Source organism: Biomphalaria glabrata, chromosome 15 (genome assembly GCF_947242115.1).
Source record: "Biomphalaria glabrata chromosome 15, xgBioGlab47.1, whole genome shotgun sequence".
NCBI classification, from domain to species: Eukaryota; Metazoa; Mollusca; class Gastropoda; family Planorbidae; genus Biomphalaria; species Biomphalaria glabrata.
The window spans coordinates 26,366,672-26,386,897 of NC_074725.1; the positions used below are offsets into that span (position 1 = coordinate 26,366,672).

At 37.0% G+C, this 20,226-nt stretch overlaps 1 protein-coding gene across 2 annotated transcripts in view; it reads left to right on the forward strand.

Annotated features, from left to right (window-relative positions):
* Positions 1-20,226, forward strand: part of LOC106063671 (uncharacterized) — a 71,034-nt gene that overhangs the window by 46,508 nt on the left and 4,300 nt on the right. For both annotated transcript variants that reach the window (XM_056012744.1, XM_056012745.1), the window contains 4 exons: positions 13,058-13,078; positions 15,846-15,949; positions 16,974-17,041; positions 18,983-19,120. In XM_056012744.1, the coding sequence (XP_055868719.1) occupies positions 13,058-13,078; positions 15,846-15,949; positions 16,974-17,041; positions 18,983-19,120 (331 nt within the window). The remainder of the gene's footprint in view (positions 1-13,057; positions 13,079-15,845; positions 15,950-16,973; positions 17,042-18,982; positions 19,121-20,226) is intronic.

A 20,226-nucleotide genomic window follows, 5' to 3' on the forward strand; every position in this document is an offset into this window, starting at 1 on the left:
CATTAGTAGCTTCTCTTGTAGACGTTGATTAGCAGAAAAGACGAGTTTATCTCTTATCATTCGGTCTTTGTCTTTAAAATTGCACTTCTCAGCCTGTGTTCTCAAACTTGTTATAAACAAATCATATGAAGAGATACGAGTCATATTCCAGAACCTAGAAGCTTCAAGTACTTCGTTCTTCCTTGGATGACAGTATTCATGTAGTTTTTGTAACAAAATGTCTGGATCATTGCTATCTTCATTGTCTTCATAAATAAAATGATCACATACTTCTTGAGCCTGGGCTCCTACACAATGAAGTATAATGGCCTTTCCTGACATTTATGTTTCTGGTCAGCGCCTGACGCTAGGAGGTAAATCTCAATCTGTCTTCTCCATATCCGGTAATGTTCGGAAATAATATCGTCTACCACATTGAACTTTGTTGGTGGATTTAACAAAATTTCTGGCATTATTTAATAAGACAAGATCTACTCTGCTGTCTTAAATGAAACCTAATACAGTTCTTACTTAACTAACGTGTTTCCGCTGCCAACATGTAAATATACTCATAAATACAATTAGAAATATATAAACGACAAGGCCGATTTACAAAAATATCAACAGAGTTATTAATGAACAAGTCCATGACCTTTTTAAAAAAAAGTTACTTCCCCTGAAGTTTTTTTTAGTGAAAAGTGGTGTAATTTTTTGAAAAATCTGCTTGCGGGTATAATTTTAAAAATTAGATGGTTTACTTTCGGAAAAAAAAGTAGCCGTTGCATCAGAACTTTGAATAATCTAAAATATCATGAAGTCCGATTTTCATTTTCTCTTCTAGTTTCTGAGATCTAAACGGGACAGACGGACAGACGGACAGACTTGCCACACAAAATAAATAGCGTCTTTTCCCCTTTCGGAGTCGCTAATTAATCAGCTAGTTAATCATTTAGTACCAATTAATTCATTGTTTTTTATATAACAGAAAGAGAGCTAAACCATGTAATTTTCAGATAAATGGCAGTAATTAGCGGTTATTTCCCCTTAGATGAGCTTTTGATTTAACAAGTTGTTTTTTTCTTTGGTTGTTGTTTTTGTGACTTGCTAACATTAAGTATCAGTACATTTTGGTCATGTGAAAATGGTAAATTTATCTTTCTTTTTTCTTTCTTGCTGTTTATTCTGTTGTTTTAAACCAAAGACGTTTAGAAACTTGTTAGCGTGGTTATAATGAGTTACAAAATAGTAGAGGATTGTATGACCATTTTATTAATTAATTAGAAACCCACACTAAGCGATAGAAAATATTATACCATAATAGGCCAATCGACTGTGGTTTGAATACTATCATAATGGTAAGATTTGTAGATCTAGCTGCAGTAGTAGCAATTTAGTATTAACTAGCCGACCCGCGGCGTAGCATACGCCGCTATTTAGTGACGGGTGAACACTTCCTGAAAGACGCAGTGGTACAATTGGGGTGGGTTAGGGCAAACGACTGTGTGCGTATGCCTGCAGAACGAGGAAGGTGCGGGTGCGGGCGGGAGAAGGGTTAGAGAGTAGGCGTGCGTGCATGATGTCTTTCATGTTTGGTTGACGTAGGGAATTATATATACAGATAATAAAAAATATTTTATGCTTGGACCTTTACACCACATACACTGAGTGTTAACGAAATTTAAAATGAACTAAAACTATATCTCTTGATGGTTTTCAAATTTTCTAATTACTAGAATTACATGATTAAATTCTAGTTAGATTGATATATATAACGCTCGTCACTTTGTCAAGAGTCAAGTCAACTTAAGTGGGTTATTGTGCGATTTTTTCTCCCTAGATCTAGGTATATAGTTATATACTATGGCAAAAAGCATTCGAAACAAACTTAGAAGGAAAACGTGAAAAGGCAGTTTTATGAAAAGAAAGGTCTTGAAAAAAAAAAGTAGTTTCTCATTCTTCAGTTCTCAGTGAGTTAGTGACAACAAGAACTGTTAAAGACTTAAAAGTTGAACAAGACAGTAATAAACATGAAGGTGCTACTGTGGATGTTGATAAGCCTGTTGTTTCCTATAATAACAAGGTTACAAAAGACAGTTTGTGTGGAAACACAAACTCAAAATCGGCCCCCGAAGTAAAATGTTTTACATAATTCGGATAATCCTTCAGAGTTGAAGATAGTTTACTTCCTAGTCCAAACCTCCCGCAGGACGACGGGGGATGGGAGCAGGCAGGGTTTGAATCTTCGATCGTCGATAAATCCAAACGACAGTCCAGAGCGCAAACCGCACGACCAGTGGTCCACCCAGGTAGGCTTCAATATTTTCAGAAAGAACATCCGAATGAAATTATATCAAAGACCAATGAGAGATAAGAATGGAGAAAGAAGGTTAACAGATCTTGTGTAGTGCCCCAACCGTCCCGCAGATCAAAGGATACGTGAAAGTGAATGTAAAGTTAGATGTGAACCTGGCCTAACTAGTTTGTGGTCTATAGGGCAGATGATGTAAAGTTCATCTGTTTTTGTGGCCTACGGTTAACGAGGGTGTCATGTTGCCAGCACAACGACTAACCGCCTTTGCTTTTCCCCAACTAATGTCAGGTACCCATTAGAGCTGGGTAGACTCAGAAGTTAAAAATCCCAGTCTTCACCAGGATTCGAACCCGGGACCCTCGGTTCGAACTAAATAAGTTAATTGTTTTGAAAATTGTTTCAAATTGTTGAATTGTTTCTCATATCGAATCCTCAAAAAAAAAAAAAAAAGAAAAAAAAAAAAAAAAATTCACGCTCTATAGAGAACATGTTCACGAAAATGCAGTTTATAAGATTACTATTTGTTTTAAATTAGGTCTAACAAATAATGCATACTAATTAGCTTTTTCTTATAAAAAACTGCTTGCATAATTGATTTTAAAAATTAGAATTTTCGCTTTCAGGAAAACAAAAAGTAGCCGTTGCATCAGAACTTTGAATGGTCTAAAATATTGTGAAGTCGGATTTTCAATATCTCTTCTAGTTTACGAGATCTAAACGGGACGGACGGACAGACGGACAGACATTTCGCACAAAACTAATAGCGTCTTTTCCCCTTTCGGGGGCCGCTAATAAAACCAAGTAAAATGAACATGGTCACTACCCTGATTGGATGAATCAAAGAGCTATTAAAGAAACACAAAGAAAAACTGGCAAGGTCTAAAAAAAAAAAGTTGGAAAAAGCATTTAATGGTGATAATATTTTTAAAAAATTAATTTCTAGTTAGATTGATATATATTGTAGTGCATGGGCGTAGCCTGGCAAGGGCGGGTTGGGTTTCACCCCCCCCCCCCCGAAATTAAATCTCCCCCAGGGGGGGATCGGAATTTAGTGTCTGATTTTTTGCTTCGATTTTGTTTATTTTATGTAAGATTTTAATATTAAACCATCACGTGCTACAGCGCAGCCAAGGGGGCTTTGCAGTTAAATCCCCCTCATCTAAAAACAAAACAAAAAAATATTGCAAACGACAAAAAACCCATATTCCAAGAGCATAGGTAAGGAAGATTTTGATTTTAAAAACCCCTCCGAAATTAACGATAAAACCCAATCTTCAATATAAGACTATCCATTCATCAATCACCAGATTCTTTGAGGGTAGCCAAGAGTTTATTTTTGTATTTAACCCCCCACCCCTCTCCAGCGGCGTTTGCAGCTAAAAAATACCTCTTCAATATAAAAAAAAAGCAAATGACACACAAATAATTATCTGAGCGTAGCCAAAGGGTTTTGGAGTTTAAACCCCCCTTCAGGGGTTTGATGCTAAAAAATATCTCTTCAATATAAAAAAAAAAGAAAATTACACAATAAAATTCTATGAGCGTAACCAAGTCAAGGGGGGTTTTGAATAAAAATCCCCTCCTCCAGAGGACTTTTTTTAAGTTTAAAACCCCTCCTGATGGTTTTGAGTTTAAAATACATAGAGTTTTGAGGTTGAAAAACTCTCTTTTCAATATTATTCTAAAGCAAACTATAGTCACCAGATTCTATGAGCGTAGCTAAGGGGGTTTTGAATTTGTTAAAAGAAATCTAGAGATCTTTTAGTTTAAAACCCCCTAACAGATGATTTTGACGATAAAACTTCCCTTTTCGATATAAAATCTAAAGAAAACTACAGTCATCTAATTTCAAGAGCGTAGACAAGAGAGGTTACAAATTACTACCAGTGGCTGGGCTCCATTAATAAAGTACAGTAAATAGTCATCTGCCGAAATTGAAAAAGACTAAATGTGGCTCAACAAAGATGGCTAGGACGGATTTTAGGAGTCAGTTATAGAGAATGGGTCACAATCAAGGAAATCATATGCCGAACTGGGAGAAGACCCCTTAGTAAGGTTGTAACAGAGCGTCGCATGAGGTTTGCGGGACATGTTCTCCAACAAAATTACGCATAGTAAGAGTTGCGATGACATGGAGGTCATTACCAGGAAAGCGCAAACAGCGACATCCTAGTACAACTTGTTGCCACACTTTCATGATTGTTGGGATTGTAGCGTCAAGTGGAAAGAGGCTTTAGACATTACCAGTGACATTTTTGTGGAAGAAGCTTGCCGCCAAATGCGCCGAATGGCCAGGGAGAATCTAAGTCAGTAAGAATAGCAGATTAGGTTTTTTAAAATAAACTATTTAATAGCAGGATAATGCACTGTAGAGACCTCAGAATATGCATTTTGTTGGCTTTCAAATAAAATAGTACTTGGCTCAAATCGCTCCCCCAGACCCCCTTGCTGGCAAAGGGCGGAGAGTCTACAATTTTTCTACTCCAGGAAGAGCCTATTCTAGGGTATGAATGTAATAAAGATTAATTATGTACACACACACACATATATATATATATATATATATATATATATATTGTCGGGGGAGGGCGAAATCCCCCCCAACCCTCCTCCGAAAAAGAATCCTGGCTACGCCCATGTTGTAATGTATTGTTACATGACAAATCTGTGTGTAAGTGCAAGGACGAAAGAGTTTGTTCTAAGGTTTGAACTTTTTGTTTCCGTCACGTTGAAAGTCGTTTGTCAGCTGCACTTATAGTTTTAGGAAGTAATTGATGAGTTCCCTATGCAGTTCGGGATGTCCGCCAGAAAACTGGAGATTCTAATCGTCACAAACAAAATCCAATGAAATGATGAATGCTGCTCTCGTGAAAGTAAATTGGTATTTAATGTTTAAAGTGTTTATGGTTATTAAATCCGATGCTCTCCTACAAAAACTGTACCAGAACGGACTAGGTCAGCATAAAATATGGATGCAGATTGTCAACTTCCGTTTTGGTTTTGACCTTTATCTGCGCAAACATCTCTGTCAAGTTGCACAATTTAAAAAAGACAACTCTGAATCGGTTAATCTATTGCGCTGGAGGGGAATTAAGGGCGGAAATAAGCACCCGTCTCTTTCTGGTTTAGTCTTGAAATAACTTTCTCTACTCTTCGCTTAGTATCGCTTACCTAAAGTTTTATGAAATATATTTACTTTTTGATTATTATATTAATTTTTATGTATGTACAGTTTTGTAAATGTAACCTACCACTATATCAGCCTTCGGTATTACAGCGGCACTGGCTCTTTGACATCATATTCCTAAAGGTATACACTAACTGTCAAATTTAAAAAAAAATCATTAAAGCCGTTTTCGAGAAATGTCCAATTAGACTGAACAGCTAGATAGACAGTAGCAAGGTGAGAGTAGGAATTTAAAAAAAAAAAAAAAGAAAAGATTTCTCGAAGTGTTTTTATTAACAAATCAAACAAATGATGAAAAGAAAATTTGTGTCTGTGTTTCTGAGTCTAGTTTCAAAGAGTACATGAATGGAGATAACAATATTCTTGGCTTCAACAACATGTCAGTGATTTTAAAAAGTTGTTGTTTTTTTTTTAATTAATGTGAACAGTGCAATGTATTGATTATTTATAACCGATGCTTTGCGTCATCAGGCCAGGTCAGTGTAGGACACGTGACTCTATAACAAAATGTTGACAGGTTGATTGTTGGGGTTGTAGCGTCAAATAGGTAGTTCAACAAAACTGATATAGGCGCAAACATAGGCTTATCATACAGAATTTGAACAAAACTTGAACAAACGTTTTTTTTAAATGAACTTTCCATTCCAGTGTTGGTGTATGTAGAGAGACAGGATTTCTATCAAGTAGAACAAAGTACAGCTCACTTCTGAGTAACTCGCGTCATTTGCTCTCTCAGTCTCTTCATAACTCAGTTTCATAAGCCTGATGGTCTTACTCGCGGTTACATTAGAATCTATCAAAGATAACGCCCCCTCTCCCCTCGATACACTGTTTGTTGAAGCAAACGTGAACACTGAGTACCGGATGTACTGTCTCCGAGCAGACTATTTGATTTTTTTTTCTAGTTAACATAATTTTAAATCACGCGATTAACGTCTGCAGCCCACGGCCTTAGGCTTAAAGTTGTTTCTCGACACAAAAGTCTTGAGATTGACCTAGAACAGGGGTCGGCAACCTTTCGAGTCGGAAGAGCCAAAAATTAGAATTTACCAAATTTTAAAGTTTTTAAAGAGCCACATTTTTTTTTTGCCAACAATAAATAGTAGGGCCTACTCACACACTCTTTTTAAACTTTTTATTCCTATATATATAGTGTTTTTCACTACAAATTAGATAATATATATGGCGTTATTAGATATTTATTTTTAATTCGGTAACAACTAAAGCAGTTTAAAATTTACTTACAACACTTACTTGAACTTCACTAACAAACAATTGAGCAAACCAATTTAATTGGAGCGATGGCTTTGCAAGGTTTTAGAAAGTTTGGATAGATTAGGCTCATAGCTTGTTGTTTTTAGTTTCAAACACGACTCTAAATTTTCATTTCTAAGTTGGCTTCTTACTTTACTATTAATTATATTTACACAAGAGAACGTTTTCTTGCATGATCCATAGATGTAGCAATCTGGAAGACTATTCAACTCATCAACTCGCGGCATTTCTTTGAAAGCTGTCCACTTTTGTTGCGTTACGTACACACATGTCTGGACCTCCAACTCTTCCAACTTGATTTTCAACTCTAAATTTTCCACCCTACAAAACTTTACTTTTTAAATCGAGCAATTTCATTTCTAGAGATCCAGTCTCAATTTCAGATGGATTAATGTGAATTTCGTTACTATTTGTGTTGAAATGGTGTACCAGGAATGCTAGAATAGTTTTGTTGGTTTTGAACTGCTCAAATTTATCAAGAAATTCATCTTAGATTTTTTTATAACTGTGCTGAAGTAATTCATGTCAAAAGTAGCACTGATTTTATCGCGATACTGCTTTAGACATTGAAAATGAAGTAACTTGCTGCTCTGAATATCTTTTGCAAAAATTTTCTTTACTTCAAAACAAAACATTTCGGCTGGGTTTTACTTTCCTTAGATTCAGCTCATTTAATTTCGATGCTATATCCAACTGCTTGCAACCATTGTCGTTCTCTAATTCAGGGTGATTAATGCCTTTATCATTTAGGAATGCATTTATTTCATTCAAGCACAAAGCCAAACGTTTCAACCTTTGGAAAGCCATCGCACTTTGATGGGAAGAAGGAGGTCGGGATACTGAGTCTCCATTTCCTTTAAGAAGTCTTTAAACTGACGACGGTAGAGTGCTTTTGACAACATGCTGTTAACAATCTTGATGACCAAATTTATGACCTCAACTATTTCGGCCGAAAATGTTTGGGCACAAAGCGCTTCTTGGTTTGGTTTATTATGCAGTGAAACGTAAGAATTTCGCGGTTTATTTAGCTCCGAAGAATCGTTTTTGCCCCTTTATTTTTTCCTGTCATACATTTGGCTCCATCAGATGTTATTGAAACGATTTTTTTTAAAGCGATCTTAATGTCTTCAAGGTATTTTTGCACGGCATGCGCTATATTTTCTCTTCTTGTTTGTCACGAGAGTGGTAGCAATCCTAGAGTTTCTTCTTTTGGACCTTTGGGAAGACATATACCTGACAAAATGGACAACTTGTGCCGCGTATTTATGTCGCAAGACTCATCAATAGCATGTGATAAGACAGAAGAAAGTTGGATATCTTCCACCTGCAAATATGTTACATTTGAAGACAATTGAACTATTCTATCTTGTTCTGTTTAAGCGGATAGTGGCAAATCTTTGATTTTGTTTTTCAAAATTTCTGGTTTGCTTTTAAAATCATGAATCAGTTCTTCATATGCACATATGAAGCAGTCTTTCACATACTCATCATCTATAAATGGTTTGCCTTTTCCCGCAATTTCTAGTGGTACCGCAAAGCTCGCCATATTAGCATTACTTGTACATTGCTTCTAACTTTGAGAAGATCAAATCGCTTCTAACTCATTGACTTGAAACAACAAACTATTCGTAACAGCCAAAGCACTTGGTGAAGATGTTAATTCGTCTTGCGTCGAAAGCGAATTAAAACCTACATCCGACGACGGCCGAGAGCTTCCGACGACTGACAACAGTAACAACGTGTGTAATGGGGGAGGGGTGTGGTGTAAAGCGAGTATAAGTGGCTAAGAGACATAATCAGTGCCTAATTCTCGTTAAAATATTCAGAACTATTTGAAAAAATGTTTCGATAAAATAAATAATATTTGCGTATGGAACTAAAGAGCCGCAGCTTCACACCCAAAGAGCCGCATGTGGCTCGCGAGTCACAGGTTGCCGACCCCGGACCTAGAATACTTCTGTGTCTTGAATTGAAAAGATAAACTGAGTTTATCCTTACGGTATGGATGTGATTAGTGCATCGTTGAATATAGTCTATCTTGCCTTTTGAATGTCTATTTATAGTCTGACTTTAGGTTACAGTTCTTTGAATAAAAAAGATTCAATTTGATCAAAAAAAAAAATGTCTCTTTCTTTCACTAGATACCGTTAATTTAGAGTCCACTTATTGTGTCAAGCATCCTAATTACAATTTCTTTTGTCACGTGATCCCCTTCCTAACCCAGGAATACAAATAAAGCATCACTTTTCAATTTAATTTTTTAGTGCTGATTTTAAGGCATATCAATCTAAGAAAGACAGACAGACGATAGACAGATAGATAGATAGATAGATAGACAGATAGATAGATAGATAGATAGATAGATAGATAGATAGATAGATAGATAGATAGATAGATAGATAGATAGATAGATAGATAGATAGTTACCGGCCCATTTGAGTACCGGCTCACCTAACCCTAACCCAAATGCCCATATAGTCAGTCCACCCATGATAGATAGATAGATAGATAGATAGATAGATAGATAGATAGATAGATAGATAGATAGATAGATAGATAGATAGATAGATAGATAGATAGATAGATAGATAGATAGATAGATTTGTGTCAATGTTATACTTTCTTCCATATTGTGATCTGTTCTCATATCTTGAACAATTTATATGTGCATCAACATTATGCAGATTGATCAAATAACTTCCATTCCCATTGTTTCTCTATTTATGTCCTCTGTAGTTTTTGCTTCTTTTATTGTATTGCGATTGGGGATGCGCCAGATAGTAGCTCCGACTCCGGTGGAATATTCGGCCGTTTTGAAACTTTACATTATAAATGCCATTACATACATAGCAGCAATAGATGGCACATGTTTTACGTTGTCTTGACCTTTTATTGGGTTAGTTAGCATGTTATAATCCTTAACTACGTCACGGTGACCAGACGTCTGTGTGACGATACGAAACTTGCATGCAAAAGTTCATTTGAGTTTTTCCCAGCAAACCGTGAGAAACTTTTCTTTTTAACTTAAAACAATTATTTTCTTGTCCATCCACAACTAAATTCTTATAGAATTTATCTCCCCTCGCACGTTTCTCACGGGACGAATCTCGACGTAAAACATTAACTAGCCTCTCTAGGGCTAACTTTTAATTATTGACCGCTGCACGCCGCTACACGCCGCGGCCTAATAACTTTTCACACCTATCCCCCCCCCCTCCCGCAGAATATGCATCGCTCTAAGAATAGCATTGCACTCGGGCTGGACAGATACAAATTCGCCTTAGTCTTTACTCTCACGGTAGGCTACGAATATTGACCATAAATCTGACCTGACGCCTGACATCTCCGGTACATCGATACATGTGAGAAAATCAGCTAGCTATCTTCCCCACCCGTTAAACAAAATGCCCCTATATATAGAGAGAGACCAAAGCATTCTAGGTTAGGCCCGCTAGGATTCATTCAGTCTCCTCTGTTAGGAAGTTTAGTTGTGAGGTTTCATTAGGGACAAACGGCCTGGTTGCTACACACGATTGCTACACCCGACTGCTATAACTACCAGATCTCCACCCAAAGCTGTAACCGGAGCAGACCACACCAGATACCCCCCCCCTCAATTATATACCTGTTAGCAAGAAAGCATTGCCTACTGTCCTTGGCCTTAAAATATTGCCCAGTGTCCACAGTGCCTTATACTGCCCAGTAGCATCTGCCCAGTACCCGGCCCAAACTGTCCACTGCCCAATAGTTATTGCCTAATGCGGACTGATTAGAGCAACCTTCGCAGCAGAAGATAAACTGGTGTTGTGTTAGCACGGCTCTCTACGAGCTAGAGATCACAGCTGAGAGATCGTCCCACTACAACTTAGTCTGCAGCACCAACCATCTCTACTGCTAAACAGGCAGCGGCCTCACCCTAGAGCCAGTTTGCCTACAGCATAGAGAATATCCCGAGCCGACGTCCTAAGACAGAGCCGGATGACTCATCCTTCTGAGTGCCAGTCCTACGACAGCCAGAAGACGACCCACGGGCTAGCAGCTAAGAGAAATAAGTAGCCAGACATAGGAACATTCTTCTCTTCCAATCACTCAATAATTAGCAATCCATGATGAGCAGTTATGTTACATATTAGCACCTTCATTTCATTTCTTAATTATAATTTTATTTGATCATTTATCTTTTGTAAACTTTCATTTATTAAATTATTTTATTTATAAATGTATAATATCGGTCTGTTCTTACTGTTAGTTGCGGTGTGCCTGTACAAAATCTTATATGTGAGTGGGATAAATTAATCAAATTTCCCCTAGACCTAAACAAACAAGCCAAATAATAACTAATAAAACATCTCGTCACAGTCTGTCTAGCTGTACGGGTATATCTCCAGAGGTAGAGATCAACAAGTCCCACCCTCTTTAATTTGTTTAGTCCATTACATTGAGGTCATTGATAGACAGGTGACCAAAGTAAAAGTAAAGTAAAGTTTCCCTGTCAGACCTAACGATCTATGGGGCAGATGATGTTAAGGTCATCTGTTAACGGTTAACGAGCAGGGTGCCATGTGGCCAGCACAAGACCAACCGCCTTTACTTTCCCCAACAAAAGTCAGGTACCCATTAGAGTTGGGTGGACTCAGGGACGCCCTATAAATCTAGAAATTCAAAATCCCAGCATTCACCGAGATTCGAACCCAGGACCTCAGGTTCAGAAGCCGAGCGCTTAACCACACAGCCACCGCGTCCCCCAGACAGGTGACCAGTTAGGACATAATGTCACGATCTTGAGATCACACCTTAAGAGGGGACTGAGTTTGTTTACATTGTAGTAAATCATACTTAGGTGGCTGGCCTTCAAGCCACTCCTCTTCACGGGTAACCGGGGTAATAAGTTTGCTAACTTGGAGAAAAATTTCCTCTATGGGGCTGAACTACAAGCCACACCTCTACACGGTTGCCGAGTTTTGTTTACTACGAGATAAATCTCGATTAGGAGGCTGGGCTATAGAACACACACCTACACGAGTGACCTTTTGCTATACAAACCACGAGTCTATAAATATGACTATATTTCATGCTCGACAAACCTACCAATGTGTTATTTTCTGGCATGATCACTTAAAAATATAACTAACACTATTGCGCATGCACAAGAAAAGTACACACCATCGTCGTCTATACACACTAGGCTTACATGTGTACATCTATCTAACCAGATTGTTAAAATTGGCCGGACACACAGTCTATTTACGTATTGGGTGGGGAATGTGTGGATGATTTTTTTCTTTTTATAGTTGATTTTCCTAATGCACTTAGATCTATATAACTGTAGATCTAGACCTATATTTCAATAATAAGCCTACAGACTAATATACAATATACGCTTTGTCAGCATCTAAGGTTGAATCTTTGAAGCTATAAATATGTGTATTTAATATTGTTAATAAAATATCGTTTGCCGATAATGAATTAATCTAAACCACTAAATATTGACCTATTACGCTTCAGATTTCAACTATAAACTAACAGCCACTATCAGTATCAATCCGTAGACGACAGGAGATGAAGCGATCAGTGGTCTTTAAAATAAAAGTCTGATGATGGTCTGAAATGCATGCATATACCCGCTATACAACCCAGATTGTACTTTACCTTTAAGAGATTTACTTTATTAAATATACATTAAAAGTTCTACATTGAACAACCCACACACCTCTTTAAAGTTGGTTGCCTCAAACACACACACACACTCCTGTTACACAGATTAGTTTGTGATAGGCTTATCTGTTTATAAATACTGTCAAGCTTTAATTCATCAATCAGTAACAGAGTTTAAAACAATTACGTAAATAAAAGGACACAAATCTAATATGAATATGTGTATGTTATTTAGAAGCTTTGCACAATGTTAAGTAACAAAATTGTATTTACAGACATATAGGTATCCGGCTCCAGCCGGATATCATATCCGGCCTTATCCGGCTCCAGCTGAATATCATAAAGTACTGTCTGGTGCAACCCTAATTGCGAGGTCATTTTTTATACTTGTTCAGAATGAGATTTTTCTTGCAATGAAGAATGTTTTTAGTTGCTTAATATTCTTACATAGTTTGTGTGAGTGTCGTCATGTTGGTTTAAACTTTCCCACCCATCACTTCCGCTAGTTTGTAATATTCCTCATTTTTACAGATAAATCAGAACATCTTAAATCAAAACAAGTCAATGAAGCTTCGCGAAAGTATTTGTTAGTTAGTTACTTTATGTTGTATAATTCCACTAATTATTTTTTTTTTCATTTTTTCTTCTAGAGACACAGGATAAACAAATTGGTGAGTAGTGCTATTTAGAGCAAGTTAAAAATCTTATCTGAAATGGCATATCTTGGTCACAGTTAAAGGAGGTCTTTTTATTAATTCGATTGTCATATGACATTTTTGTAGTGAGCTTAGAAGCATTGAAAAGAAATCCAATAAAGTCTAGAGCAGAATATATAGCAGGATATCTGCACTAACTTATATAATGTCCTTTGATATGCTACACTGCACTAACATATATCGTTTCTTTATTACTGCACTAACATATGTTATGTCCTTTGATATCTGGAATTACATATATAATGTCTTTTGATATCTGCACTAACATATATAATGTTTTGCGATATCGGCACCTACATATGTAATGTCCTTTGATACCTACAAAAACACGTATTATGTCCTTTGATACCTACAAAAACACGTATTATGTCCTTTGATACCTACAAAAACACGTATTATGTCCTTTGATACCTACAAAAACACGTATTATGTCCTTTGATACCTACAAAAACACGTATTATGTCCTTTGATACCTACAAAAACACGTATTATGTCCTTTGATACCTACAAAAACACGTATTATGTCCTTTGATACCTACAAAAACACGTATTATGTCCGTTGATACCTACAAAAACACGTATTATGTCCGTTGATACCTACAAAAACACGTATTATGTCCGTTGATACCTACAAAAACACGTATTATGTCCTTTGATACCTACAAAAACACGTATTATGTCCTTTGATACCTACAAAAACACGTATTATGTCCTTTGATACCTACAAAAACACGTATTATGTCCGTTGATACCTACAAAAACACGTATTATGTCCTTTGATACCTACAAAAACACGTATTATGTCCTTTGATACCTACAAAAACACGTATTATGTCCTTTGATACCTACAAAAACACGTATTATGTCCTTTGATACCTACAAAAACACGTATTATGTCCTTTGATACCTACAAAAACACGTATTATGTCCGTTGATACCTACAAAAACACGTATTATGTCCTTTGATACCTACAAAAACACGTATTATGTCCTTTGATACCTACAAAAACACGTATTATGTCCTTTGATACCTACAAAAACACGTATTATGTCCGTTGATACCTACAAAAACACGTATTATGTCCTTTGATACCTACAAAAACACGTATTATGTCCTTTGATACCTACAAAAACACGTATTATGTCCTTTGATACCTACAAAAACACGTATTATGTCCTTTGATACCTACAAAAACACGTATTATGTCCTTTGATACCTACAAAAACACGTATTATGTCCTTTGATACCTACAAAAACACGTATTATGTCCTTTGATACCTACAAAAACACGTATTATGTCCTTTGATACCTACAAAAACACGTATTATGTCCTTTGATACCTACAAAAACACGTATTATGTCCTTTGATACCTACAAAAACACGTATTATGTCCTTTGATACCTACAAAAACACGTATTATGTCCTTTGATACCTACAAAAACACGTATTATGTCCTTTGATACCTACAAAAACACGTATTATGTCCTTTGATACCTACAAAAACACGTATTATGTCCTTTGATACCTACAAAAACACGTATTATGTCCTTTGATACCTACAAAAACACGTATTATGTCCTTTGATACCTACAAAAACACGTATTATGTCCTTTGATACCTACAAAAACACGTATTATGTCCTTTGATACCTACAAAAACACGTATTATGTCCTTTGATACCTACAAAAACACGTATTATGTCCTTTGATACCTACAAAAACACGTATTATGTCCTTTGATACCTACAAAAACACGTATTATGTCCTTTGATACCTACAAAAACACGTATTATGTCCGTTGATACCTACAAAAACACGTATTATGTCCGTTGATACCTACAAAAACACGTATTATGTCCGTTGATATCTGCATTAAAACTAAGAACACTAAAAAAATAATAATGTATTGCAGTTACTAATCTGCCACTTGAAAGCTTAAGTTCTCTCATGGTATTTTTATATTTTTTAATGATATTGTGATTCATTATGTAATGAATGTTTAATGTTTTACAGTTTTGGAAGGCTTAGTGTCAAGGGTACATTCAATCATTAGACATTAACTCTTTCCCTCCGAATCGACGATACCATTAAAATTTAATTTTTAAACTTGACTTTGAATTATATAAAAAGAACATGCATTTCCCTTAAATTCTATACCAAATACAACATTTTCTGATAACAAAAAAAAAAAAACAAAGCTATTGAAGACCACTTAGCCCAGTCATAACAGGGGTAGTGAAATGGTAGTAAGGAAATGAAGAATTTCTTCAAAACGTGGAAAAATAATTACGGAGAAAAAGAGTTAAAAAAAAACAATAAGTAATGTTAATTTAGAGAGTGTTGGTTGGGGGGGGGGGGGTTAGGGTTAGGGTTATAATCATCCTTGTTATATTAGGTTTTCATATATAGTTTACTTTTTTAAACGTTGAACAGTTTCATTGTATTAGAGCTAGGTCTTGTGTTATTTTTAAATTAATAATTGGGATTCAGAAATAGTTTAGGAATTTTACTAATGATATGGATTTAGAGCTAGGATTTAAGTTGTTTTTTTTTCTTTTTTTTTTTTTTTGGTGTGTTTTGTTATCATAGCCATTAGGATTTAAAAATATATTTCAGAATTTTTTTTTTCATTTTTATTCAGTAGAAGATTACATTGTCAAAAACAGATAAGACGAAACCGTAAGTTCTATATTTTCACAATTATTTTTTTTTATTTGACAGAATTTCTACGCGCCTCTCTTCAATTGCAGATAGCACGAGACAAGTTTAACAGAGACGCTGAGAAGTTATCGATGGAGAGTATAAAAACAGATTGTTGTAAACAGGTCAGTTTTATGTTGTAAGCAGGCCAGTTTTATGTTGTAAGCAGGCCAGTTTTTGTTGTAAGTAGGTCAGTTTTATGTTTTAAGCAGGCCAGTTTTATGTTGTAAGTAGGTCAGTTTTATGTTTTAAGCAGGCCAGTTTTATGTTGTAAGTAGGTCAGTTTTATTTTTTTAGCAGGCCAGTTTTATGTTGTAAGTAGGTCAGTTTTATGTTGTAAGCAGGTCAGTTTTTTGTCGTAAGCAGGTCAGTTTTAGTCTTGTTTTTTCCCCACAACTTTTTGATCATTAAAAAAATAGTTCATGTTTATTTGCGTGGGTATTTTACCTTACATTTGACTTCTAAAATGCTGACCATCAACCGGATTCTCCCGAAAGACCTAATCGGACTGCTGCAATATTTATGTTTTCTCTTCATAAACAATCTCATGATCTGGAAAACTGCTCTACAATGCTACTCTATATAATATCTGTTATATATACATCTGTTATATATACATCTGTCATATATAGGCTACTAAATTACAGAGAACGTAATTGCTACATTTTTCTTCTATTGTGTTTTAGCTGCTTGCACCTTGACAAAGTTAATTAATGACTCCAGTGTCGTCGTGTCCAATTATCACGTCAATTGGTGGGAAATATTTTTCCCAACAGAAAGGTTTGAACTGGGATCTCTAGCACGAATGGGTCTTCCTTGAGTCAATGCTTGACACACAATAAACGGTCAAATTCCAGAAAATAACTTCCTATTCCCCTTTTGTAACCGACTGAACCCGTGTTAAAACCGTCACTCCAGCCACGAGACACTGTTGGCGACTCCCTGCAGAAACGAGAGACTGATGTTTTGGACTGGGTCACCAGATCTTTTAACTCCACCTGGGACTCCATCGAGGTCACCTTTAGGTGGACAGATTCTCTAGTTGTCGTTAGTTTATCTGCTTTCACTTTAATCTCAGATAAAAGATTGCCATTAAACCTCTCCATACATCAAATGTTTGCCTGATTATCACGTGGTTTGTTGTTTCAGGTGGACGGCTTTTACGTCACTAGTGATTTAGTGAATGAGTTCCGAGGGTGTGAAGTCAGTGAACTACAGTGAGTAGAACTCAAAGACTTGTATAATTATTATATTATTGTCATGCGTGTATGTAATAAAAATCATTTATGAAAACAATTGAGTTTTGGTGACCTTAGGTCTAGGGGTTTCTAACGGCACCATGGACCAGCGCGCGTTACAGGTTGGGAAACAGAACACGCAGGTAGCATAGAATAGAGGAAAGGATCACTTTAGTTTCAAAAGATGAAAATATTTCATGTAACTTAAGATTCAAAGGGGAACGTATAACAATGGGGAGGGGGGAGAGAACAATGATAAAACCTAAAGGAATCTGACTACGAGAAAAGGTAAATGGAATAATCAAATTATCCTATTGACTGCTGAAGGTACCAATATGAGTGCCCTAGTGTTTATAAGCCTTAGCTCCTGCATTAGCTGTGACTTCTCGGATGCTTATCCCTCTGTCTTGGTGCTGTAGACTGCTCTAGTCCTTTAGCCTGAGTATTAGCGTTGGGAAGGTGCCAGCTTCAGCTAAAAACTTCAGTTCAATTAGAATGACCCGGTCGCTGTTGTACGTCCTTGATGTGGGGGTGTGTGAGGGAGGGGTGCGGCAGTGGCGGAGCAAAACCAACGACGATGAGGCAGGCTGCGGGGGCTGAGAATTGACTTCAGGTGGTAGAAGTGTCCTCCTCCAGCCACGGAGTTAAAGATGGGTTGAGTAGCAGGAATGCGTTAGGATCAAAAACAGGAATTCTAGTGCTGGTGAAAACAGGAATTCTAGTGCTGGTGAAAACAGGAACTGTATCAGATACCAGAATTTGGATCCAGTACTAGGAACAAGATCCAGTCACAGGAACCAGTTGATGTCTCTAGTCGCTATGAGGCTGAAATAAAAAAAAATGAGCTAAAAATATTCATTGAGGGCATTGTCATTTTGTTCTCCTCGGGCCGGCAATCAGTGAACAAACTGAGTTCAATTGACACAAACAATGCATGTGTCAATGAGATCAAATCAATACAAGGGGAATGATCATAAGGGGAAATAAACACAAATTGGCAAAATGGATAGTGGTCAGCTACTATGAGGTCATTGTTAACATACGACGTCGGCCATGAGAAATGGAATGAAACCTAAAGAAAGAGAGTGCCCGTTCAAGGCACGACACAGGTCTAAACACAATGTACAAAGGGAGATAATATATTACTATTTTCTTCTAACCAACGTCAATACGTTAGAAAGATCATCAAGGCGATCAGCCGAGATGAAAGAAATAAAATAAAATGTACAAGGTATCAATGGTCAAATGAGCAATGTAGCAATGTAGCAATTGGTATGGGCTAATCTAATCTGACTTCGACTATGTATCATTTATTACTTAACATAAGCCTCAGAACATTACAAAATAGGTATACTTTGTATGAACTTTCAGTTCTATAATATGAAGTGTTATCGACTACCGGGAAATCCGTCCAGTCTTCCAAAAACGTCGCTATATCTGATTACTATTCAACTACTATTCAAAACACAACCTACTACTAACATAACGCCAAGTTGGTCTCTTGTTCGCCCAAGTCTACCACGTCATTAGTCTGTCTTACTACGTCATTACTTTTACTGTCGCTAAAACTGTACACAATATATTTGTCTAACAAAACTAACCTACTCTCTAAACTAGTACTAATAACGTCAACACAAGGTGGACATATGTTAATGCAAAAAATAACCATGTACACACAAAGTCATTTATGTGTCTTACTTACGACTGTGAGAAATACACATAATGTTGATCTCTGGTGTGTGAATGGGTTACTACAAACAATGAATGACATAATTCTTGAATTCTGATTCTCTCTTTCTATCCCTGTTGTTGTTCTTCCTGTCAAAAAGTAACAGGGCTTCCTATTTTGATTTAGCTCCATATAAAGTTGTTCCCTGTTCGTGGTAGAATGATCAATTTATGTCTTCTAACCTTCAACAGGAGAACTCGAATGGGTCTCAGTTTGTATTTCCTGAACACAACGTCCATCAATGAAGATAGAATCATGAATGTGTTAGCTCAGAGGTCCACACCTGAGAATCAAAGTATCGAGATCAATGGGTTTGACGTAAGTCTCAGGTAGGTCTTAAAGAGCTCACCTTTATCCATGTCATACATCGATTATGTAGTGTCTTTTTTTTTTGTTTACAATGTTAGGGAGCATCCTACTGAAAGAAATTGTGTGTGTGTGGTGTTTGAAACGGTGTAGAATGTATGAACAATATATAGAGGGCTGCTATCGTTTATCGCTAAGTCTCAAAATATATTTCAAGAAACACTGGAGTGTCTCTCATCATTATCAATTAGACCAGCTTATCCATCAGATGTTAGAGATTCCCTCCAGTGCTCCCCTCTCTGTCTCTCAGTGTCTCTCTGTCTCTGTCTCTCAGTGTCTCTCTGTCTCTGTCTCTCAGTGTCTCTCTGTCTCTGTCTCTCAGTGTCTCTCTGTCTCTCAATGTCTCGCTGTCTCTCAATGTCTCCCTGTCTCTCAATGTCTCTCTGTCTCTCAATGTCTCTCTGTCTCTGTCTCTCAATGTCTCTCTGTCTCTCAATGTCTCTCTGTCTCTCAGTGTCTCTCTGTCTCTGTCTCTCAGTATGTCTCTGTCTCTCAGTATGTCTCTGTCTCTCAGTATGTCTCTGTCTCTCAGTATCTCTCTGTCTCTCAATGTCTCTCTGTCTCTGTCTCTCAATGTCTCTCTGTCTCTCAATGTCTCTCTGTCTCTGTCTCTCAATGTCTCTCTGTCTCTGTCTCTCAGTGTCTCTCTGTCTCTGTCTCTCAATTTCCTCTGTCTGTCAATGTCTCTCTGTCTCTGTCTCTCAGTGTCTCTCTGTCTCTGTCTCTCAGTGTCTCTCTGTCTCTCAATGTCTCTCTGTCTCTGTCTCTCAGTGTCTCTCTGTTTCTGTCTCTCAATGTCTCTCTGTCTCTGTCTCTCAATGTCTCTCTGTCTCTGTCTCTCAATGTCTCTCTGTCTCTGTCTCTCAATGTCTCTCTGTCTCTCAGTGTCTCTCTGTCTCTGTCTCTCAGTGTCTCTCTGTCTCTGTCTCTCAGTGGCTCTCTGTCTCTGTCTCTCAGTGTCTCTCTGTCTCTGTCTCTCAGTGTCTCTCTGTCTCTGTCTCTCAGTGGCTCTCTGTCTCTGTCTCTCAATGTCTCTCTGTCTCTGTCTCTCAGTGTCTCTCTGTCTCTG